At 36.5% G+C, this 20498-nt stretch overlaps 1 protein-coding gene across 1 annotated transcript in view; it reads left to right on the forward strand.

The window, feature by feature from the left end:
• Nucleotides 1–12402, forward strand: part of LOC133301479 (THO complex subunit 1) — a 30571-nt gene extending 18169 nt beyond the window's left edge. The window contains exons 15-22 of the mRNA XM_061501114.1: nt 202–318; nt 443–525; nt 2019–2085; nt 3682–3753; nt 3936–3986; nt 5399–5458; nt 5542–5691; nt 11745–12402. Of these exons, the coding sequence (XP_061357098.1) occupies nt 202–318; nt 443–525; nt 2019–2085; nt 3682–3753; nt 3936–3986; nt 5399–5458; nt 5542–5691; nt 11745–11996 (852 nt within the window). The 3' untranslated portion in view covers nt 11997–12402. The remainder of the gene's footprint in view (nt 1–201; nt 319–442; nt 526–2018; nt 2086–3681; nt 3754–3935; nt 3987–5398; nt 5459–5541; nt 5692–11744) is intronic.
• Nucleotides 12403–20498: the final 8096 nt, after the last annotated feature.

Here is a 20498-nt window from a genome sequence, read left to right on the forward strand (position 1 = left end):
AGATATACTTGATTATTCTTGATGAATGTCTGAGTTATTTTCATATTCAATTCTTCTTATACTGAAATTTAGAATAAATTTGGCAAGTCAATTAAGATTTTATGCGGTGTTTTCCCATTGGCTACTTATTATTTCTATCTTCTCATGATATTTTTATATTATACCTAACACATGGAATGGATATTTCCTTATTCAATTCAGAAAGAAGAGATTACATCATGTGAAGAACGTGTTAAAAAACTTCTTCAACTGACTCCACCCAAAGGGGGAGAGTTTCTTCACAAAATTGAGCATATATTGGAACGAGAGAAGAATTGGGTGAGTATCCTTAAATTCTTCCTCCATGTGCTCTCTTGCGCATAGACAAGTAGTTGCAATTTATCATTAACATCAAGAATATGTATACTATTTAGCTAACATAATCCCATTCTGTACTTTTTAGGTGTGGTGGAAACGTGATGGCTGCCTACCGTATGAAAAACAACCCATGGAGAAGAAAACAGTACCAGATGGGGTCAAGAAGCGGTATGTTTATCTAATAAATTGTTTATCATGTCATAATGGTTTTAGATTGTAATACTGTCTACGTTTCTGAATTCAAATATTTGTTAAATTGTAATACTGTCTATTGCAAGAATATTTTTGAATTACTTGAGAAAACTACTTCAACCCCAATTCATATATATATATGACTTACAACCACTAATGAAAAAGGACACAATGAAACTACAAAAAAAAAAATCTAATCAAATCAAGTTAATTAATTACAGAAACATAATCCCTAGAACTATGGGATCTATTTCCAAAAATAGAAGATATTATTCAACACCATCTTTTTACATGGATGTTGTACTGCCAATCATATATCCGTTTGAATAGGGGAAGTTACTGTAAAGAACCAATTCAACCCAAAAACTTAAGCTATTGGATGAGGTTACATTAATGGTTTTATATATCTCAACACGCCCCCTCACACGAGAGCCCACTGGGCTTGAAGGGTGGATAATGCACAGGCCCACTTACCCACCTACCTGTGCGAACAAAAAAATTCCACTTGAAAGAAAGTGGGGGGCGGCGAGGATCGAACCTGGGACACGAGGCTCTGATACTATGTAAAGAACCAATTCAACCCAAAAGCTTAAGCTGTTGGATGAGGTTACATTAATGGTTTTATATATCTCAACACGCCCCCTCACACGAGAGCTCACTGGGCTTGAAGGTGGACAATGCACAGGCCCACCTACCTGTGCGAACAAAGAAATTCCACTTGAAAGAAAGTGGGGGGCAGCGAGGATCGAACCCGGGACACGAGGCTTTGATACCATGTAAAGAACCAATTCAACCCAAAAGCTTAAGCTGTTAGATGAGGTTATATTAATAATTTTATATATCTCAACAGTTACAATTATGGATTAATTAATATTCTCTTCTTTACGCTACCACAATTGATGGCTTTCTTTCAATGTTGTCAGTTGACTGAAAAAGGTCTATGACCCTTTCTTTTTGTCTGGGATAAAACACACCCATCAATGTTAACTTCAAAGCTTGTTAAAATAAGTGTTTGACGTGGAACAGAACTTCTCAGTAGGTCTCTATATATGTGGAGCTCTTCCTCTTTGAGTACCTTTTTTTTGGGCGGGTGTGGAGGGGAGGGTACAATGAGAAATCAGTTTTGAGACGACGTCATTATTTGCTTATATAACGTGTTTAGGATAGTGTACATTTTTAAAGATTTGAAGTCTAGAAACATTGAGGGAATATATATTCAACTTAAAAAAGTAGTTACTTCGAGGCAAAAACAAGACAACTTCTGGATTGAAGTTACAAGTAGATTGGATGCAACTAAGCTAAAACCATAGGCAATGTGATGTGTTTTATTTGTTTTGAGAACAAAATTAACGTCTGACCATAAGCCATTATATATTTCTTTTTTTTACTCTTATGCTACTTAGTTATCCTAGTTCATTTCATTATGCTCAGATTTTCTTGATTACATTGTTCTTTCTCTTTATTTTCAGTAGGCCAAGATGGAGATTGGGTAACAAGGAATTGTCTCAGTTGTGGAAGTGGGCAGATCAAAATCCGGTATGTTATTCTTAACAAAAGTTGTGGATGCAGGGCCTTCTTCTGTAGAAGTTGGCTATTGTGGATGCTGGACAATAGGATTAGGAGTATGAGTAGGTATTGGTATGACATTCTGTACTTTACCATCCTAGTGCCCCGGTCGGAGGTTTTGAATTGTGCAGACAAAACCTTTCACAATGTGCATAGATCTTCGGCTTTTTGACCCTTATAACCCTTTATTAATAATTAATTACCAAATTGATCTTCATTATAAACTATTTCAAAAATTTAACCTCCCCAAAAAACATAACACCAATCTGCCCCTGTTTGACCATTGACCACCAAGCCTACCCGGGTACACCCGTCCCTACCCGGGTATTTTTTGAAATTTTATGCCTACGCGGGTAGGGAGGGGTATACCCGGGTATTTTTCTTGACATCTGAAAAATTGCTTGAATTATTTACCCGAGTAGAGAGGAGTGTACCCGGGTAAATCTCGACCAGAACTTATGATTCCAATTACTGGGCAGAGGTTAATATTGCAAACCATAACCCCCTTGGCCGTCTTGATAACTGGAGGTTAAGCTGGGATTGGATGAATGACGAGTTTATATACACAATGAAAGGGGCTTATCCATCTGTTGTGGATTCTTCTGAATCTCTCTTTGGTAAGCAAGCTACATTCTATCAGGAGCTTGACTTTTCTACTGTATTGAATTGTGAAAGAAGGCCAACCATAATTGATCTCCCTCCCACTAAGTTCAATGATTCAATCCTTGGGCAAATTCCGTTTTGCTGCCGGAATGGTATCATATTGCCACCATCAATGGACCCTAGCATGTCAGCTTCAAGATTCCAAGTGCATGTCTTCAAAATGCCACCAGCACTTAATCGATCCCAACTTTCACCGCCACCGAACTGCCAAGGCTGTTGCTTGGGCTAGTCTGAAACATCTACCAGTGCCAAGCCCGATGCCCTGTAGCGATAACTGTGGTGTGAGCATAAACTGGCATTTATATACAGACTATACTAAAGGATGGAGTGCAAGGGTCACACTTTTTAATTGGGACGAGACTTATTTACCCTGGTACACCCCTCCCTACCCGGGTAAATAATTCAAGCAATTTTCTAGATGTCAAGAAAAATACCCGGGTATACCCCTCCCTACCCGGGTAGACATAAAATTTCAAAAAATACCCGGGGTGTACCCGGGTAGGCTTGGTGGTCAACGGTCAAACAGGGGCAGATTGGTGGTGAACGGTCAAACAGGGGCAGATTGGTGTTATGTTTTTTGGGGAGGTTAAATTTTTGAAATAGTTTATAATGAAGGTCAATTTGGTAATTAATTATTAATAAAGGGTTATAAGGGTCAAAAAGCCATAGATCTTCCCTCTGTTTTATGATAAATTTAAGTCAATATGGCCATGCAAGGAAAATAATAAAGGAGTGGTATATTTGTTCAGAATAAATTTAGACAGTTTTTGTTTCTCTAATCTCTACTGTCTGAATATCAAAACTAGTATGGTGAATCTTGTGTTTTTAGTCATTAAGTCATTGAATTATATATCTTCTTATTTTTTAAATTATCTATTTACACATGATTTTTTGAATTACCAGAATGCTTTAACTGATCCTCAGCGTGTTCAAACACCTTCGATTATGGAGTACTGGAAACCTTTGGCTGAAGATGTAAGCTTTCCTTATTGAGCTGCAATATGTTGATTTTCTTTATTTTTATTTTTATTTTTTCATCGTACCCTCACCCCGTTGTTTAATATTTCAGGATTGCTTACAATGACCCCCCCCCCCCCCCCCCTTCCCCCTCCAAGTTTACTTAAACATCAAATTTTTTTGGATTTTTGAATTTACAGATGGATCCTTCTGCCGGAATAGAAGCTGAATATCACCACAAGAATAACCGGGTAATCCTCTAATTTTGATTTGTGTGGAAAAAGAAATTTAAGAGAAAAGAAGGAAAGGACAAGAACGTTAGAATAAGGTATCATCAAAAACTTAAAAAATGAAAAATGCAAAGGAACAAGAAGAGAATTAACAATATAGTAGGGCTGCCATTCTCTCTACATTTAGACGACAGGTTGCGCATGGCTGGATATGAGCATGCAGAAAAAGAGGCGCATAAAGAGTACCCAGAGAGTAGGAGCCAATTACCAGGACAGACCAAATCTGAGCTTCTAATCACCAAGACAATACCATGGACTGTTGGTAGGGGCGTAAATGAGTCAAGCCAAGCCAGGCTTTAGCCTAAATGGGCTAAGCCTATTCAAAATATTTTAAGTCTGGCTTGACTTGTTAGCCTAATACAAGTCTAATTATAGGCTTGGCCTGATTTGTTTTTAAAAGGCTACCAAGCCTTCAAAAATGACATGTAGCACTCTGAAAATTATAAGTTATGATTACTTTGTTTCTTTTGTATGTTTAAGTTAATGGAAAGTCAAAACAATACAATAGTTGAAGCCACACCACAATCCAAAATATTGACAATTTAACTATGTAGCTGGAAATCTTAAGATATTATTTTATTAAAAATAATAAAATATTATTTATTGAAAAGTACAGGTTGGGTCTGGAGGCTTAGAGGCCAGGCCTTTCAAAATAGGTTCGTGGCTTGATTAGTGAAGAGACCTCTTAATGAATCCAAGCCTCTGCTATTTTTAAAAATGGTCTGGCTTGGCAAACCAGGCTATAGGCTCCTGACAAGCCACTTGACGTATTTACACCCCTAGCTGTTGGCGAGCAAGATGAGATTGGCGGTGCAAAGAATTGATACCTGGAAGGTGGCGCATGGACTTCACGCACAGGTTGAGGAAGCGTGCATGGGGGCGCTCAGAATGGTGGCCAGTTGGCGGTTTCTAGGTTGATCCAGAGCTTTATGGTGAGTTGGGAGCAGCATAGACAATTGCTGGAAGAAGGATAGGGACTATTTAGGATTTTTTGGATTGGGTTCTGCGTAGGACACGAACAAGCTCTTGATATCATGTAAAAGAGAGATTTCTGAATTGCTTAGGGAAATCCTGTGTAGTACCTTCTATTTATACATGATTTATAATATCTAATATTAGGAAACTGGGAATATATATCTTTAAGATTAGGAAATTGCAAAAATAAGGAAACTTGGGAATGAATGAAAATAATATAAATCAGATCCTAATTTTGTACAATACCATTCCTAAATAGATGATATTTGCCAACAAAAACCTATAGACGTAACCAAAAGAAAATCCTCCAAATTTTGTGGGCTCAATTTTAGTGTATGACAGTTGGCCTTCAACTTTAGAGTATATATTTTATATATCTATCTTTCCTTTCATTTCAGGTTTATTGTTGGAAAGGTCTTAGGCTTTCAGCACGACAGGACTTGGAGGGATTTTCTAAGGTAATATGAATTTTGTAATCTGCAATTTATTGTTTGCTTAACTTATGTTGGTTCAATGAAAATTATATTTATTGTGGTTGCAGTTTACTGATCATGGTATTGAAGGGGTTGTACCTCTAGAACTTTTGCCACCTGATGTCCGATCTAAATACCAAGCTAAACCAAATGACAGAAGTAAACGTGCTAAAAAGGAAGAAATAAAAGGCACTGCTCATCAAGTAGAGGAAAATCAGGTTTCTTGATTCAGATCCACCTTTCCATTTTTTTAATCACATCAGCTCAGGAGAAATAAATTTTTATAGAGGATTGTGTAGAATTCAATGGTTATAATTGTTGCTGGTTGTATGCATTAGTTTCTTCCTACTCACAGAAGCCCAAAATTGTTGGCTAGATTTATAATTTCTGTTTTGTTTTGTGTTTCTAGTTCAACCATTATGTTTAAACTGGAACTAACAATTCAATTTTAACATCTCAATGCATTAATATATTTTAAGCTGTTGGTTTTTTTATGTCACAGAAATGCAGTTTCTTCAATAAATTCGGAACGTGAGAGAGTACGCCTATGGCCATGTAGCGTAGTAATATCTAGCTTTCTCGGGAAGAACCTAATTCCAGATTTGATCCTCAGTGTGTCACCATACTCACACTTTGCTCATCTTTTAACAGGTTCTATGGACCTCCCTTGTAACCAAGCGAGAAAAAAGAGAAGAAAAAGAAACACACACTGTTAGAGAATGCACAAGTAGCTATTTAAGCTTGCTGTACTAATTGTTACAGAATAATTAACTGACAGCTACTTTCAGTTACCAACTAACTCTGAATTCAGCTGACACAGTTGTCTCCAACTGCATAACTGAATCTAGGGCTCTCTAAATACTTGATACTATGTAACAATGCCTCACTTCAAAAATACTATTTTCCAGTTTTCAAGGCCAAGCTCTAGTTTTTCTCTGACTAAGTTTTCTTTCACTTTCTCACTGTTTCCTTTGTTTTCTCTCCACATTCATATTTAACATGGTATCTAGAACTTGATTCAGTCCTGTGAAGGCCTCATAACCAAATCCTTTCCAAAATTCAGAGCCGCCACACACCTCTATTTCGTTCTCGCATGCAACTTTTGTGACCTTCTTTGTTGACCTCTTCGCATGCAACTTTTGTTGGTCTGGACAAGAAATTTTTTATCGGATGGAAGCGGCAAGTAAAATATTTTTGGTCAATCCAGAGATTCCTTACTGTTTTCTTATTGGTGGCCACGACAATGATGAGTGCCTTTGGTGGGACTAGCATAAGCAGCTTCTCTTTTTGTGGCTTCTTTTGTCTCCTTCCGACTTAGTCCTTCCTTTGGTGGTTGAGCTGTGTACATTCCTGGCAGCTGCGAGATGAGGTTCACAACTTCTTCAACTCTCAAATTCGGGCGAAGGTGCAATAGTTTCAATCTGAGTTGTGCAATATCAAGAAAGGCGCTCGGTCTTTTATTGAGTTAACTTCTATGGATCAAACCTGTTATTGACTGATCCCATTTTTCTATCAAGTTTCTCCCCATGAACATTTGGATGTAATTTTGGAGGGACTTCCCCTAGGAGTACGAATCATTTGTCATCTACATTAATAGTAGCCTTGATTTGTATATAGAGTGAGATGATCTCTCATTAAGCTTGCGTCAAGAACTAGAAACATTCCACTGTCTCGAATGCACTCTCTGTTAATTTGTCACACAAGCAGCCTATGCCAATCCTAGGCACATGTAAAGAACCAATTCAACCCAAAAGCTTAAGCTGGTGGGTGAGAGCTTTTTTAATGGTTTATACTATTCTCTAACACGCCCTCTCACACGAAAGTCCACTGGACTTGAAGGGTGGACAATGCATAGGTCCACCTACCTATGCTAAGAAAATTTCACAAGAGAGAGTGGGGGGTGCGAGGGTCGAACCCGCGACATCGAGGCTCTGATACCGTATAAAGAACCAATTCAACCCAAAAAGTTTAAGCTGTTGAGTGAGGGCTTTTTTAGTGATTTATATTATTCTCTAACAGCACACAAGCACTTATGCCTCTCAATTCCCCTCTTGCTACATCTAGGGGTGTTAACGGGCCGAGCCGAACCGAACTTTGGTATTAAAAGGCTAAGCTTGTATTTAAATGTGTCAGCCTGACGAAGCCTGTTACCTGTTATGAATATAATTATCAGCATGTGGCCTGACTTATTTACAAAAAAAAAAAAAAAAAGCCTGATTTAGCCTGTTAGTCTGTTTAAAAAAAAATAAGACAACAAAAATTTATCCAAATAGAATATACAATTAACAGCACTAGTAATTCCATGAATATTCATAAATTCAATATATATCCAAACATCATTCAAAAAGTCTATTTAACCAATAAAATGAGGTGAAATGGATTGAGGAGAGAGAAAGAGCTATTACAAGTAGTATAAAAAATATAAAAAATAATATACCAGGCCAGCCTGGGAGGCTTTAAGGCCGAGTTTTTGAATTAGAGCCTAAGGCCTTTTTATTAAACAAGCTTTTATACAAGTCCAAGTCTTGTTCCAACAACCAATTTTAGCATATAAGCTCAGGCCTTCATGAGTCGAGCCAAAGGCCCCTGATTCGTTTATCACCCCTAGCTACATCAATGCCCTTTCCTATTGGTTCTAAAGCTGGAGTACATTCTCTCTGTCTCAGGTTCTGCTGCAACTTCAATTTGGTCTATAGAAAATTAGAATATGTGAGGAATGACTCTTTCTCTCTCTTTGATAATGTCAATTGTACAAAGATATATAGATAGAAAATTTTACACGAAATCAATCTTCTGAGTAACAGTTCCTAAAATTAAATAAACATCAATCCCTGAAATAAGGAAAACAATAAAAACTGAGAATTAATTGACCAAAGACCAGAAATGGAAATCAATTAAAGCAGAAAAAGGAAACAATTTAAACATTTATTCCTTAGAGAGAATCACTGTTGACAGCTATTCCTTAGGAGAAAACCGTGTGTCAGCTTGCAATTATGGAGCAGTCATAGCTAGTAATTATGGAGCAGTCATTATGGTGATTTGGAGGTAAGTGGTAAGGTCAAGATATAAATAATCCTTAGAATTATTGGATCTTAGAACCTGAATCCGAGCTTGAAATTGATTCTGGATGAACATATGTAAGTTCTTCAATGTTTATGTAACTTCTGATTTGGCCTTTAGGAGGTAGACCCAAGTCATTCTTGTATGATCATCAATAAAGGTCATGAACCATTTGGCACCATTTATAATTTATGTATTAGCTGGTCCTCATACATCACTATGGATTAAAGAGAATGATTTAGAATGTTTGTATCCATGAGGAGGGTAGGAGGCTCTCACAAATTCAAATTCATTAAATAAATTTAGGTGTATTCTTTTCATATATTGAAAATTGGGATGCCGGCCAATCCTCTTCCCCATTACCAAATCCTGAAATACACAACTATTGGAGTCAAATAGTGCTTAACATTTCAGGTCTTTTGTAAGCTTTGTTATAGTGATCAAATTACATGTCAAATTTGGGACAAATAAAACTTCATTCATAGTTAGGAAATTTGATAATTTAACTGTTCCAATTCCTTTTACCATAGCTTCACTTCAATCTGTTATTTTGCCAACCTGTTTGGTGTGTTTGAGGGATATGACTAGAGATATTACCTGTCATTTGATTAGTTTCTCTAGAGTCAAATATCCATGTATTAGAATTTCCAGTGTTGGTTTGCAAAGTTGTAAGGTACTTGGATGAGTTGTTGGTCTTGGATTTATGTCCTTAGCATTAATCATCTTTTGGATGACTTCTAATTACTCCTTCGTAAACATACCAACTCCTGAACTCTCTAGGTGATTCTCCTCTGTAATGGCCATAAGTCCACGTTGTTCTCTCTCTTGGCATGGTTTCCAATTGGCAGATTTGCTGTGAATATTCCAACGTATGTCTTTGGTATGCCCTGGCTTGTTGCAATGCTCACACCAAGGCCTCCCCTTTCGTCAAGGCTTATTGTCAAATGAGGATGATTTCCCTGCAACAAAAGCATTGTTTTCTTTGGGAAGTATCCAATTTTTTGAAGTTATTGATTAAAAGTTGCTTGCTTTCTTTCCATTTGAGTTCAGAGAAAACCTCACGCATTGTTGGTAAGGGTTTCATGGCCATGATTCTGCTCCTTGTTGAGTCAAAGATGGGATTGAGCCCTAAAAGAAATTGATAGATTCGATCCTTCTCCACGATCTTCTTGTGAAGCGCAGCATCAACCTAATTTGCCCACTCATAATTCTCATACAGATCCAATCTCAGACAATATTTGAGAAAGGTATTATAGTAACCAGTCACATCTTTGTCTTCTAATTTGAGATCTTGCAAGATCCCTTTAATATAGAACAAAGCATCGAGATTATCTTTTTAGAATGACTCTCTAACACTATCCCAAATTTCTTTTTCCGTGGAAGATAGCATATAAGTTTCCCTTATTTCGGGGATCATGGAATTCATGAGCCCGACCATGACTAGGTTGTTCTCAGCCAACTGTCGTTTGTGTCTTGGGTCTGTGACAGCAGGTTGCACTGCATCCCCAATGCCTATAAGAAAGTCTTTTCTGCCATGTCCACAGATGAACATCTTTACGCTGCGAGACCATAGAAGGTAATTGCCTCCGTCGAATCTATGTCCTGTAATTATTAACGCAAGGCTGTCATTGGCAATAGGCTGTGTCGCAGGTTCTTGGAGTCCACTGTTTGGCTGTGGCTGTATCTCTGGTTGGGTTATGGAGGACGTGGTGTCTTGGGTTGAGGTTTGAATGCCTTGCATGGCTCAAATCGAAGCACATAATGGGACATAGTTAAATCAGACCCTCGAAGAGGGCTTTGATACCATGTAGAAAATTAGAATATGTGAAGAATGACTCTTCTTCTTTCTTTGATAATGTCAATTGAACAAAGATATATAAACAAAAGATTTTATACGGAATCAATCTTCTGAGCAACAATTCCTACAATTAAGGAAAATCGATCCCTAAAATTAAGGAAAACAATAAAAATAGAGAATTAATTAAGTTGACCAAAGTCCAGAAATGGTAATCAATTAAAACAGAAAAAGGAAACAATTCAAACATTTATTCCTTAGAGAGAATCAACGTTAACAACAATTCCATAGGAGAAAACCGTGTGACAACTTGCAATTATGGAGCAATCATTATGGGATAGCAACATGGTCATCCTTACCTTTTGGATGGATTTCGACCTGGTTGTGTTGGTCGTTTTGGCTGTGAGGCTGTTCTAGCAAACGACTATCGGGATGTCTAAAAGAGTTCCATAGAGTGTCAATTTTGTCTCAACCATGGACATTATTGGTAATTGCAGTAAGTCATTGTAGTGACTATGTAAGTAGAATCTTGCTGATTGTGTAAATTGTGTAGTCAGAATCAAATAATTATGGCAATTAGGATACTAGTGATACCAGTAATTTTTTTAATTTATTATTCTTTGGCTATATAATTCTGACCCGATTGTGTTGTTTAGACAGAGATTTCAGTGAAGTCTCTTATTGCTTCTTGAGTTAACATGGTATCGAGAGTTTGATGAGAGGCAACCCTATTCCATGCCTACCCAATGGACCCATTGTCCACCGGTGACAAACTATTTTGCCGGAATTTGTTTCCACTCCGGTCTCTAGTCTCTTTTTCCATGTCCTCACCCCTTCTTCTCAATCTGTCACCACTGCTAAACCCAAAAGAAACTCCAATATAGAAAATTTCTTATCATTAAAGTTACGGAAAAAGTGAAAATTCCATTGAAAACAATGGAATGTTGAACGCTATAGAAAACTTGGATTGGAGAGTGGTGTGAGGATGAAAGATTATAAAGACACAAAAAGCATCTTTAAACGATAGTTTCCTACTGAATGGTCATGTGAGCTTTGTAGCTCGGTGTTTCTGATCGCATGGTTTATCATTCTGTTCTAGAATGCCCATGTAGTTTTGTTGTTTCGGATTTTCTGTATGGATATCTAACAAATAGCATGCAGCGATTGAAATCATTTACTGCCCTCGTTAGTTATGTACTGTTCTATTTCTTCTGCAGTATATCTGTCAATTGAATAATCAAATAATAGATTGCTATCCATGCCACCTTATGCAATGATGCTTGTAAGATTAGCCGTTATCTGAATCCATTTCTATCTATTCCTCTCAGTTGTCTTTGTGATAATGAATCCAATGTTAAATGCATTCCGTGAAATCACTTTAGTTCCATGTATTCATTATTTTTTCTTGTGAAATAGATTGTTACACCTGCTGCTGAGATCGATGGTGAAGTCATAAGAACAGACGCCACAGAAACACCTATGGAATTCGATGCTGCCACTGTCCCTGGTACTCAAGGCGGAACCCCAACGCCTGATGAACTTCAGAAGCAGAGCTCAGACACTGATGGTGGCCAGGAAGCAGGTCAATTGGAAGCAGATGCTGAAGTTGAGGCTGGAATCATAGATGGAGAGACAGATGCAGATGTTGATTTAGATGCAGTTAGCTGAGAATGATGAACATTAGAGTGATGCCAGCATCCTGTTTTCAATGACAAAGATAGTTGCAACATTCACCATTAGGTCAAGTTAAAGGCACCTTGTTTTTTCTAATGACAGGAAGAGGATTATCTGGGATTTTGGTATAATATCAGTTGAAAGTGGTTCACGCAATGAACAAGAGTAAAATATGAATATTCGTACTTGGATGAGAAAAGCAATGGAATATACTGAATCTTGACTTTTTTCCATCTCATGTTTTTTCCATGCAGTCAACGTTTGAAAAACTGATTTTATTATTGTCAAAACACATTAAATGATGTGTTGTGAATGATAACGTGATAAATGTGCAAAACATGTGAGGGTACTAGTAGATGTTCAAATTACTCATGTATATTTATTTACCTTTGGCAATGAACAAGAGTAAAATATGAATATTTGTTCTTGGATGAGTAAAGGAATGGAATATACTGAATCTGAGTTTTTTCCATCTCATGTTTTTTCCATGCAATCAACGTTTGAAATACTGATTTTATTATAGGTTTAATATTTTTTGTTTTTTCTGTAGAAAAGTGAGTGCATCCTATGATATTTTTTTCTCTTATTATAATGAGATTTACTCACTTTCATGTGAGTGTGGTAGAGATAAATTTTCTGTCGCAAAAAGCTGAAATATTAAAGAGAAAAATATTTCTGCAGTTAATGCAAACAAGTTATCTGTATTTATTCCTAAAACGACGTCGTTTTGGTATTGAAATCTTAAAAAATTATAATATAAAGACTATTATAATCTTAAAATAAATTAAAATTATATAAAAACACTATGATTTTTGTCCCAAAACGATGTCGTATCGAGCTTATTGCAGAAAAAGCGAACCCAATATTAAATTCATTTATTGTTGTCAAAACACATTAAATGATGCGTTGTGAATGATAACGTGATAAATGTGCAAAACATGTGAGGGTACTCTACTATTTACTCATGCATATTTATTTACGTTTGGCACTATTGTTGTGGCTTATCAATTCTTTTCTACCTTCCTGTTTGCCATAGTGAGGATACAGTTTTACCTTTGAGATTTTCATAGTAATCATATTACTTAATGGACAACTTTCTATGGTTCCTAATACTCGATGAAGATAACTCTTGATGGACGTGACATTCAACTCAAGGTCCTGCTTCAAAGTGGCTTTTATACCAAACAACTATAACTTGTTTTCTAACTATATAGTGAGAAAAATGAACAAGAGTAATAAATGAAATATGCATGTGTTTTCAGTCCCTCCTATTATGGACCGGCAATTTGGATCCTTTAAACAACTTATTTTCCACTTTCATTACAAGATAAAATGCCTTAAGTCAAAGAATATTTTTCATGTGTCTCTCCTAATAACCATGCTCCACTCTTCTCCCATGGGTGACACAATCACTCACCTGGGAAAATCACATTTTGATAGCTCACACCTTCTAGAATGTTACAAGTCACCTAGATTTACCACATCTAAGGGAAGGACCTTCGACCTTTTGTACTCTTACTTTCTTGCATATATTATTCACAACGCTTTGCAACTGAAAACACTATCCTTTTCTCTACTGTAATACACAATGGAAACTATTACATTTTCACACATCAAACCACCCATGAGAGACCTAGTTCTATGACATTCCCGTTTCGAGCCGATTCAGTTAACACACATGATACTAAACATGATTAGCGGAAGACTTAACTTACAAACTTATATTAATTTACGAAAATACGAGTTAATTTTTTCTTTTTCTTTTTCTTTTATCCATTTCACATGATATATAGCAATGCATAACTTTCTTCTAATTTATTTTTCATTTGACGAAGATTAAAATCGGACAGCATATCTGCTGTAAACCGAACAAAACGGGATTTAGAAATCCCCTGCTCAAGGGAATTTTATTCCCTAGTCCTTTTTTTTTCTTTTTCTTCTCCCTCTCTCTCTCCTCTCTCCTCTTTCTCTCTCTACTTTTTTCTCTCCTGAGGGACCAATGGGCCGGGAGCTCTACATTTTCTCTCCTGCTCAAGGTTCCCTGATAACAATTCATATAATCCATAATTTCATAATCTCATATATTCATCAAGGATCAAATACCCATCTATGGGCTCATGCAAAATTGGCTCCATGCCACTAAGGCTAACAACATGCATAAGTCAACATATACATATATCTGAATACTACATCATCATATAAGCATGCCTGAATACGCAAAATGTACATGCATCAAGAATGAAGACATGTACAAAACATATACAGGCCATATACAAGTAACAGATCAGACATCATGACCCTAAAATAATGAAATATGAAAACAATATAAATGTCCTCCAAAATGTCAGTAGCCTATAGCTACCCAAAATTCGGTCCGTCACAGCACCTCTAGCCACGGGTCGTGTCCCTACCAGTGAGGGCTTACCGGGAATCTGTACACCTGAAATGATATCCCCAAACGGGGGGAGATAAGAAATCTCAATCAGCTCCAGGTTTATAGAGAATTCTCTATACCCTGAGCCCAATCCTGCATGAAAGTCAGATACAGAGTATACAAGACATCATATAAACAAATATCATAACTGAACATAACATATACACATATCTTATCAGAGGTGTACGCAATCATTTCCAAGGGAGGACCCCAAGCGGAAATCAGCGCATGTGTTCCCAAGGGAGGACCCCGAGCGAAACTACACACATATCAGAGGTATACACCGTCAGTCCCAAGGGAGGACCCCAAGCAGACATCAGTGCACATAGAATCAATGGCCAAATATCATTACAAAAATCACATCAGAACAAAATATATCATATTATCATATAGCTCTACATGAATGTGTAAGAACCCGCACTGTGAAATTAGGAAATAATTTCATAATTGAACCTAATAATTATGAGAAGGCTTAATTAATTACAGAAAGTGATTATTAATGTTGAAAGTTTCTTTTCTGACAAAAAGTGCAGATACTGGTTCTGCTCCTCGGTATAAATGCGTACAGATGAAGTATTTCGAAAAATTATAACGAGTATGGGAATATTCCTAGAATAATATATATGACTAGTAAAACAAGTTTCAAGTCGAAATAATGAGAACTGGTGCTAGAACTGATACTGGCTATGGAAAAGAGCGTACCGGAAAAGTGCTGCGAAAAATAAAATAAAAATATGAAAAATCATATAAAAATGAGTAGGTTCAAATTCCAAAGTTTGGGATTAAAATGCTAAGCGTAGCTATTAGCGCTAATAGAGTGCGATTAAAACTTAAGTGACTATAAATAGCGAAGTGACACATGATCCTAGGTCATTTGTGCAATCCTACATGAGTCCTTGGAGCTGCTGACCAGCCTCCTCTCTGTTCATGCCTTCCTCCCTTTGGAAAACCACCAAGTTGTCACCTTTTGCTTGATTTCTTCCCTCTAAATATTGTAAACGCTTAGTGGAGTGGCTTGTGAGTGTGTGAGGCAACCATTATTCTAGGGGTGTTCGCGGTCTGGATTGGATCGATTTTGGAAGCAAAACTCATCCGATCCAATCCCTTCGGTTTGATCATGTAATCATCCATTCGGTTTAGATTTTTTTTCAAATTCGATCCAATCCAATCCAATTTTTTTCGGTTTGGATTGGATCGATTTTCGGTTTTTTGAATATCCTAAAATTAGTTTCATGATTATTGTGCAAATAACATCTTTTGTATATATTGGCTTTGTAAATTATTTTTTTTGAAATACAAGAATATCAGTAAACAATACTATAGTTGATGAGACGTGACTAAGTTTTTTCTTGGGTTTAGTTGATGAGTTAATGAGTCTTGAGTTTAGAAATTTTTGGGCTATAATTGAAGAAAGGACAAGTAGGTAGAAGATAATTAATATATTGGATTGGTTTGGATTGGATTGGTTTTCATCAACCCATCCGAAAATTGATCTAATCCAATTAAAATTTGTGGTTTTTTTCGGTTTTCGATTTTTCGGTTTTCGGTTTATTCGGTTATCGATTTTTCGGTTCGGTTTTGCGGTTTGGATCGGTTGATGAACACCCCTACATTATTCTGATGTTGAGCCTCTGTTTGGAGAGGTTTAGGGCTGTCTTCATGGGGAAGAGTTGAAGGAACCATTGTGGTGACATCTTGAGCTTCAAGAAGCCATTTTTGGTGAGAAAGAACCCTTGTAGTGTGCCATTTTCGTGGACTTTTGGAAGTCAGACTTGGGAGCTTCATAGAGAGCTCCAAGAGCATTCCTTTCTCTGTTTTGAACTGTTGGTAAGCTTCACCAACCTTGACCATGTGTTTCTTTAGTTAAAAATGAAGCCTTGATGCATGTAATAAGCTAAAGTTAATAACCTAAGGTTGGGTAAGGTTAAACACACCTAGAAATGCATGTTTAAGCTTCTGGAATCGCTAAAAGAGCAACCTTTGGGAAGGATATCTCGCGAAATGCAGAACTGCATTCTGTCGCGAAATATCCGGATATGATATCCGGATATTGATATCCGGATATGGGGTCTGTAGATATCCGAATATGGATATCCAGATATGCATATCCGGATATGATATCTGGATATGGATATCCGGATATGACCCCGACATATATCCGGATATTCTGGGTTTTTTGGAACAGTAATGGTACTGTTCATACAGAAGGCTAGTTTGGGTTTGAGGACCCATTATTGGTTGATGTGGACTTCTGTATAATTAATCTAAGTCAGAATCTAAGTGATTAGGGCTCTTGGCTTCGTGAGAACCCTAAATACATTAAACGTAAAGGAAATGCGTTGTCTTTATGTCATATGCTTGTAGTGTATGATTATTGATATGATTATTAGTCCAAACAGATTGTGATTGTGCTGTGTGTGGACTTTGAGCGGGTGTGGACCTTGGATTGGTTCGATTGCTTAGAGGTAAGCTTTCGTGTTCTCGGTTTAGCCATTGTTGGTTCCCATTGGGGGATGGTTTATATGCATGATGTTGTTTTCATGTATTGATTTGTTAAAATGCTATTGAGTTGTTATGTGCGAGTGCTTTATGATATGCATGTGGTGTTCCACCTATACGGTAAGCCTGGATATGTGGGGACATACAAGACGGTGAGGCTGTGGGTGAGGTGCAAGCGGTGTTCCTTGTACTTATTTTAGGGTTGTAGACGTACGTCCTGCATTTCTCTGGCCAGTAGAATAGTTACAACACACATGGCATGATTATCTGTTGCACTGCATTGATTTTGGAACTTATATTGTTAAATTGTTTTTAGAACATATATTGCACATGTAAGTGAGCTTGGGGTGGAAGATCCTTAAGGACCCCTTGTCTTACTGAGATTTCTGTTTAGAGATCTCACCCCACGTTTGGGGCACCATTTCAGGTTCAGGTAATGAGGGGGTTGAGACCTCTAGCGGCAAGAAGCCAGAGCTTAGCTGATATTGCTGTTTATATGATGATTATGCTTGGATGCTGGATTATGCCTATTGCTATTATGCTATTTGCTTCATGTTATGTTATTGGATTTGTGACTTATTGGGCTTTGTTGCCTTATTTGGTGAGCATGGGAATTGTCCATGCCGCGTTGACTTGACTTTGTTATTTTAGACTCGAGTTGTATAAACTATCAGGATATTGTCCGGATAACGTGTTGTAGTTCCGTGACATAGATACTCACAAATATTTATATATTGAGGTATTTTAGTTAGCTGTCTTTTGCAATTACATACAGGCAATGTTTTGAAAATGAATTAAGTAATTCAACTTGGTAATGATAATGACGTCATAATTGAAAGTAAAAAAGTTATTCCGCATTTTTAATTAAGCGTGGCTTAATACGATGACATAATAACAAACTGGGTATACACGGGATGTTACATAATGCATCTATACAAAACATCAAATACAATAATACAATCCAACCATAGTCCACTAACCATGGTGGAGCACACAAGTAGGAAAAGACTCCTTAAACATAGAGCTTACCTCTTGAAGCTTTAACAATACGCTTATTTGTCACACAAGCTACGTAGCTTTCTCCAAAATGATCCAGGAGAAGGAATCCAAAACAAACTCAATAAGTGATACAATGTCATGTAATTATACAAGACAAATACACTTGATTGCTTTCATATGTACTTATAAAGCTTATGCCAATTATATGCAATACACACAAGTCATAACCAAATTTCTTTTAACTTAACCATATTAGACCATGGGTGGTGGTTCTTTGCTCAACAATTTCTCATATAATTCCACACATTCACCTAGTCTCAGGATAGCCGCAAAAGGTCTTCAGAACACTCATTACTTCTCTTAGCACCTTAAAGCCTATTTTTCCTAATTTAGGGCAGAGTGTCCATTATAAAGGAGCTATAAGATTTCTCTTTGTCTAGTGCCTAAACCCAAGCTTAGCCACCTACATAAATTATTTTACGCATAAAAGTGTTCTCACTTTGTGAAGCAGTATCTCTGAACGTATTCCTTCTTTGAAAATGGCCAAAACTCATTTTAAGGCCATACAAAGGAGCCACCTTATTTTATTTTTTATTTAATCCAACCAAAGGTTTACAACACTTATCTAATATACCCAAATGGTTTCCATAACCCATAAGGCCCAATTTAGTGTTTTCATATTTTTCCAACTTGAGTTACCTTTATTCAAACTGAAGCTGGAAATGAACTATATATCGATAATTTCCATATTTTATTATGTTAATCTAGACTTCCTAGGCTTTCCAACAAGGTATCATACACCTTAATCAGAGTTATATAGCTCAAGTTGTGATTTTTGAAAGTTCAACTCACAAAATTGTTTTCAGACAGTGCAGGGTATCCCAACCTTCCTCACAATTTTAGTCACTGTGAGAGTTCCACAAGTCTTATTTCTCTCCAATTTTAATATATTGTAATAGACACCTAAGGATTTAATTCGAAGTATCATAAGCTTAATTTGGGTAAGTAATGAGAGAGATATGAATTTTTGAAGTTGGATTTCTGGAATAGCCCCTGCACTTCGCGATTTTGGGCAGTCTGTACTCAATTTGACTTTTGGGACAAACCACAACATATAATCATCTCAAATCTTAGGGCAATATAGATGATAACTCAAGCTTTAAAATGAGGTACCATGAGCCTCATTTGACCAAAGGATGAGGGAGATATCACATTCCAAAATCAGATGTATATATCTATAATTTTTAGAATTTTGGCAACTCATTTTTCATTTACACCCATCAAAATTCAAATGATACACATGATTTTTCTCTCAAGCATTTCCTCAAACACCTTACATGCTCTTAAACATTCAAGACTTGGGAATCAAAATTGGAATCATAGGAATAGAGATTTTTTACTTCTAATCAACAATCCAAGACCCTAAGATCATCCACCAAGCTTGGCTCATCAAAAACCCCATTTTCTTGACCTTGTGAATAGTGCCACGAAATTGAGAGAAGGAAGAACTCTACACACAAGCAATTTCAGGCCAAACCAAGTAGTGGAATGGATTCCTTAGGTGATTTACTATCGAATTCGTGTGATATACTTTAGTATTTGGTTGAGTGTGGGAGGAGAATTCAAGAAGAGAAGAAAATGCAAATCCTAAGCTCTATGGAAGAGGAGGGGTCTGCCTTGAGGAGAGAGAAGAGGAAGAAAGATGAGTGAATAATGTCCTTTAAGTGACTTTAGACTTATATTAACATGTGGTCTTTTAACGGATGTTTTCCTTTCGCTTAATTTATACAACATACACTTATACTTATCAAAATAACATTTTTTGTCCTAAAATGACTTGTATGTCATAAATTGGATTTTTTTCTTCTTATTTTTGAGTTCTACCTGTTGCTTCAAAGCAGTGAAGAATACCCAGCAGAAAACACTATTCACGATATTTTTGCGAAAAGTGTCAAACTATACAATTTTTTCGTTCTGAACTCATATTTAGCATCAGAATCACCAAATTAGGTCTCTAACCTCATTTCACTCATTTTCAAGCTTTACCGGTTGCTACACAAGAGTGCAGAATACCTGGCAGAAGACATTGTTCATGACCTAGTCATGATTACTATCAAAATACTCGAAATCAGGTTCTAAATCTAATTATGATATTTAAATTCTTAATTTAAATCTCTAATTAAGATTTATCAATTGGGGGTCATTATAAGTTCTATCATAACAATTCCTCTTTTTCAAATTGTATATCAAACCCTCAATTTACCTGCTCGTTCTGAACAACTCACTCATGATAATGATGAACCATTATAGTTAGAAGACTAGGTCATACCATTATTCATGACAATATAAGGGTAACATACTTAATAATAATATTTTTGGCTAAGTTAACTATTTGACATAAAATCTCTTTTATCTAATTAACATAAACTAATTTATTACAACTAAATTTTAATAAAATTAATATACATTGAATACATATCTATCTTAAAACCATAATATGTGCTTAAAATTAAATATAGCAACCCCTTATAGTTTCTCAAAACTAAACATTAATTAAGTAATAA

Source organism: Gastrolobium bilobum, unplaced genomic scaffold (genome assembly GCF_033153095.1).
Source record: "Gastrolobium bilobum isolate Gb01-03AN ecotype WA unplaced genomic scaffold, APGP_CSIRO_Gbil_v1 utg22804, whole genome shotgun sequence".
Taxonomy (NCBI): Eukaryota; Viridiplantae; Streptophyta; class Magnoliopsida; order Fabales; family Fabaceae; genus Gastrolobium; species Gastrolobium bilobum.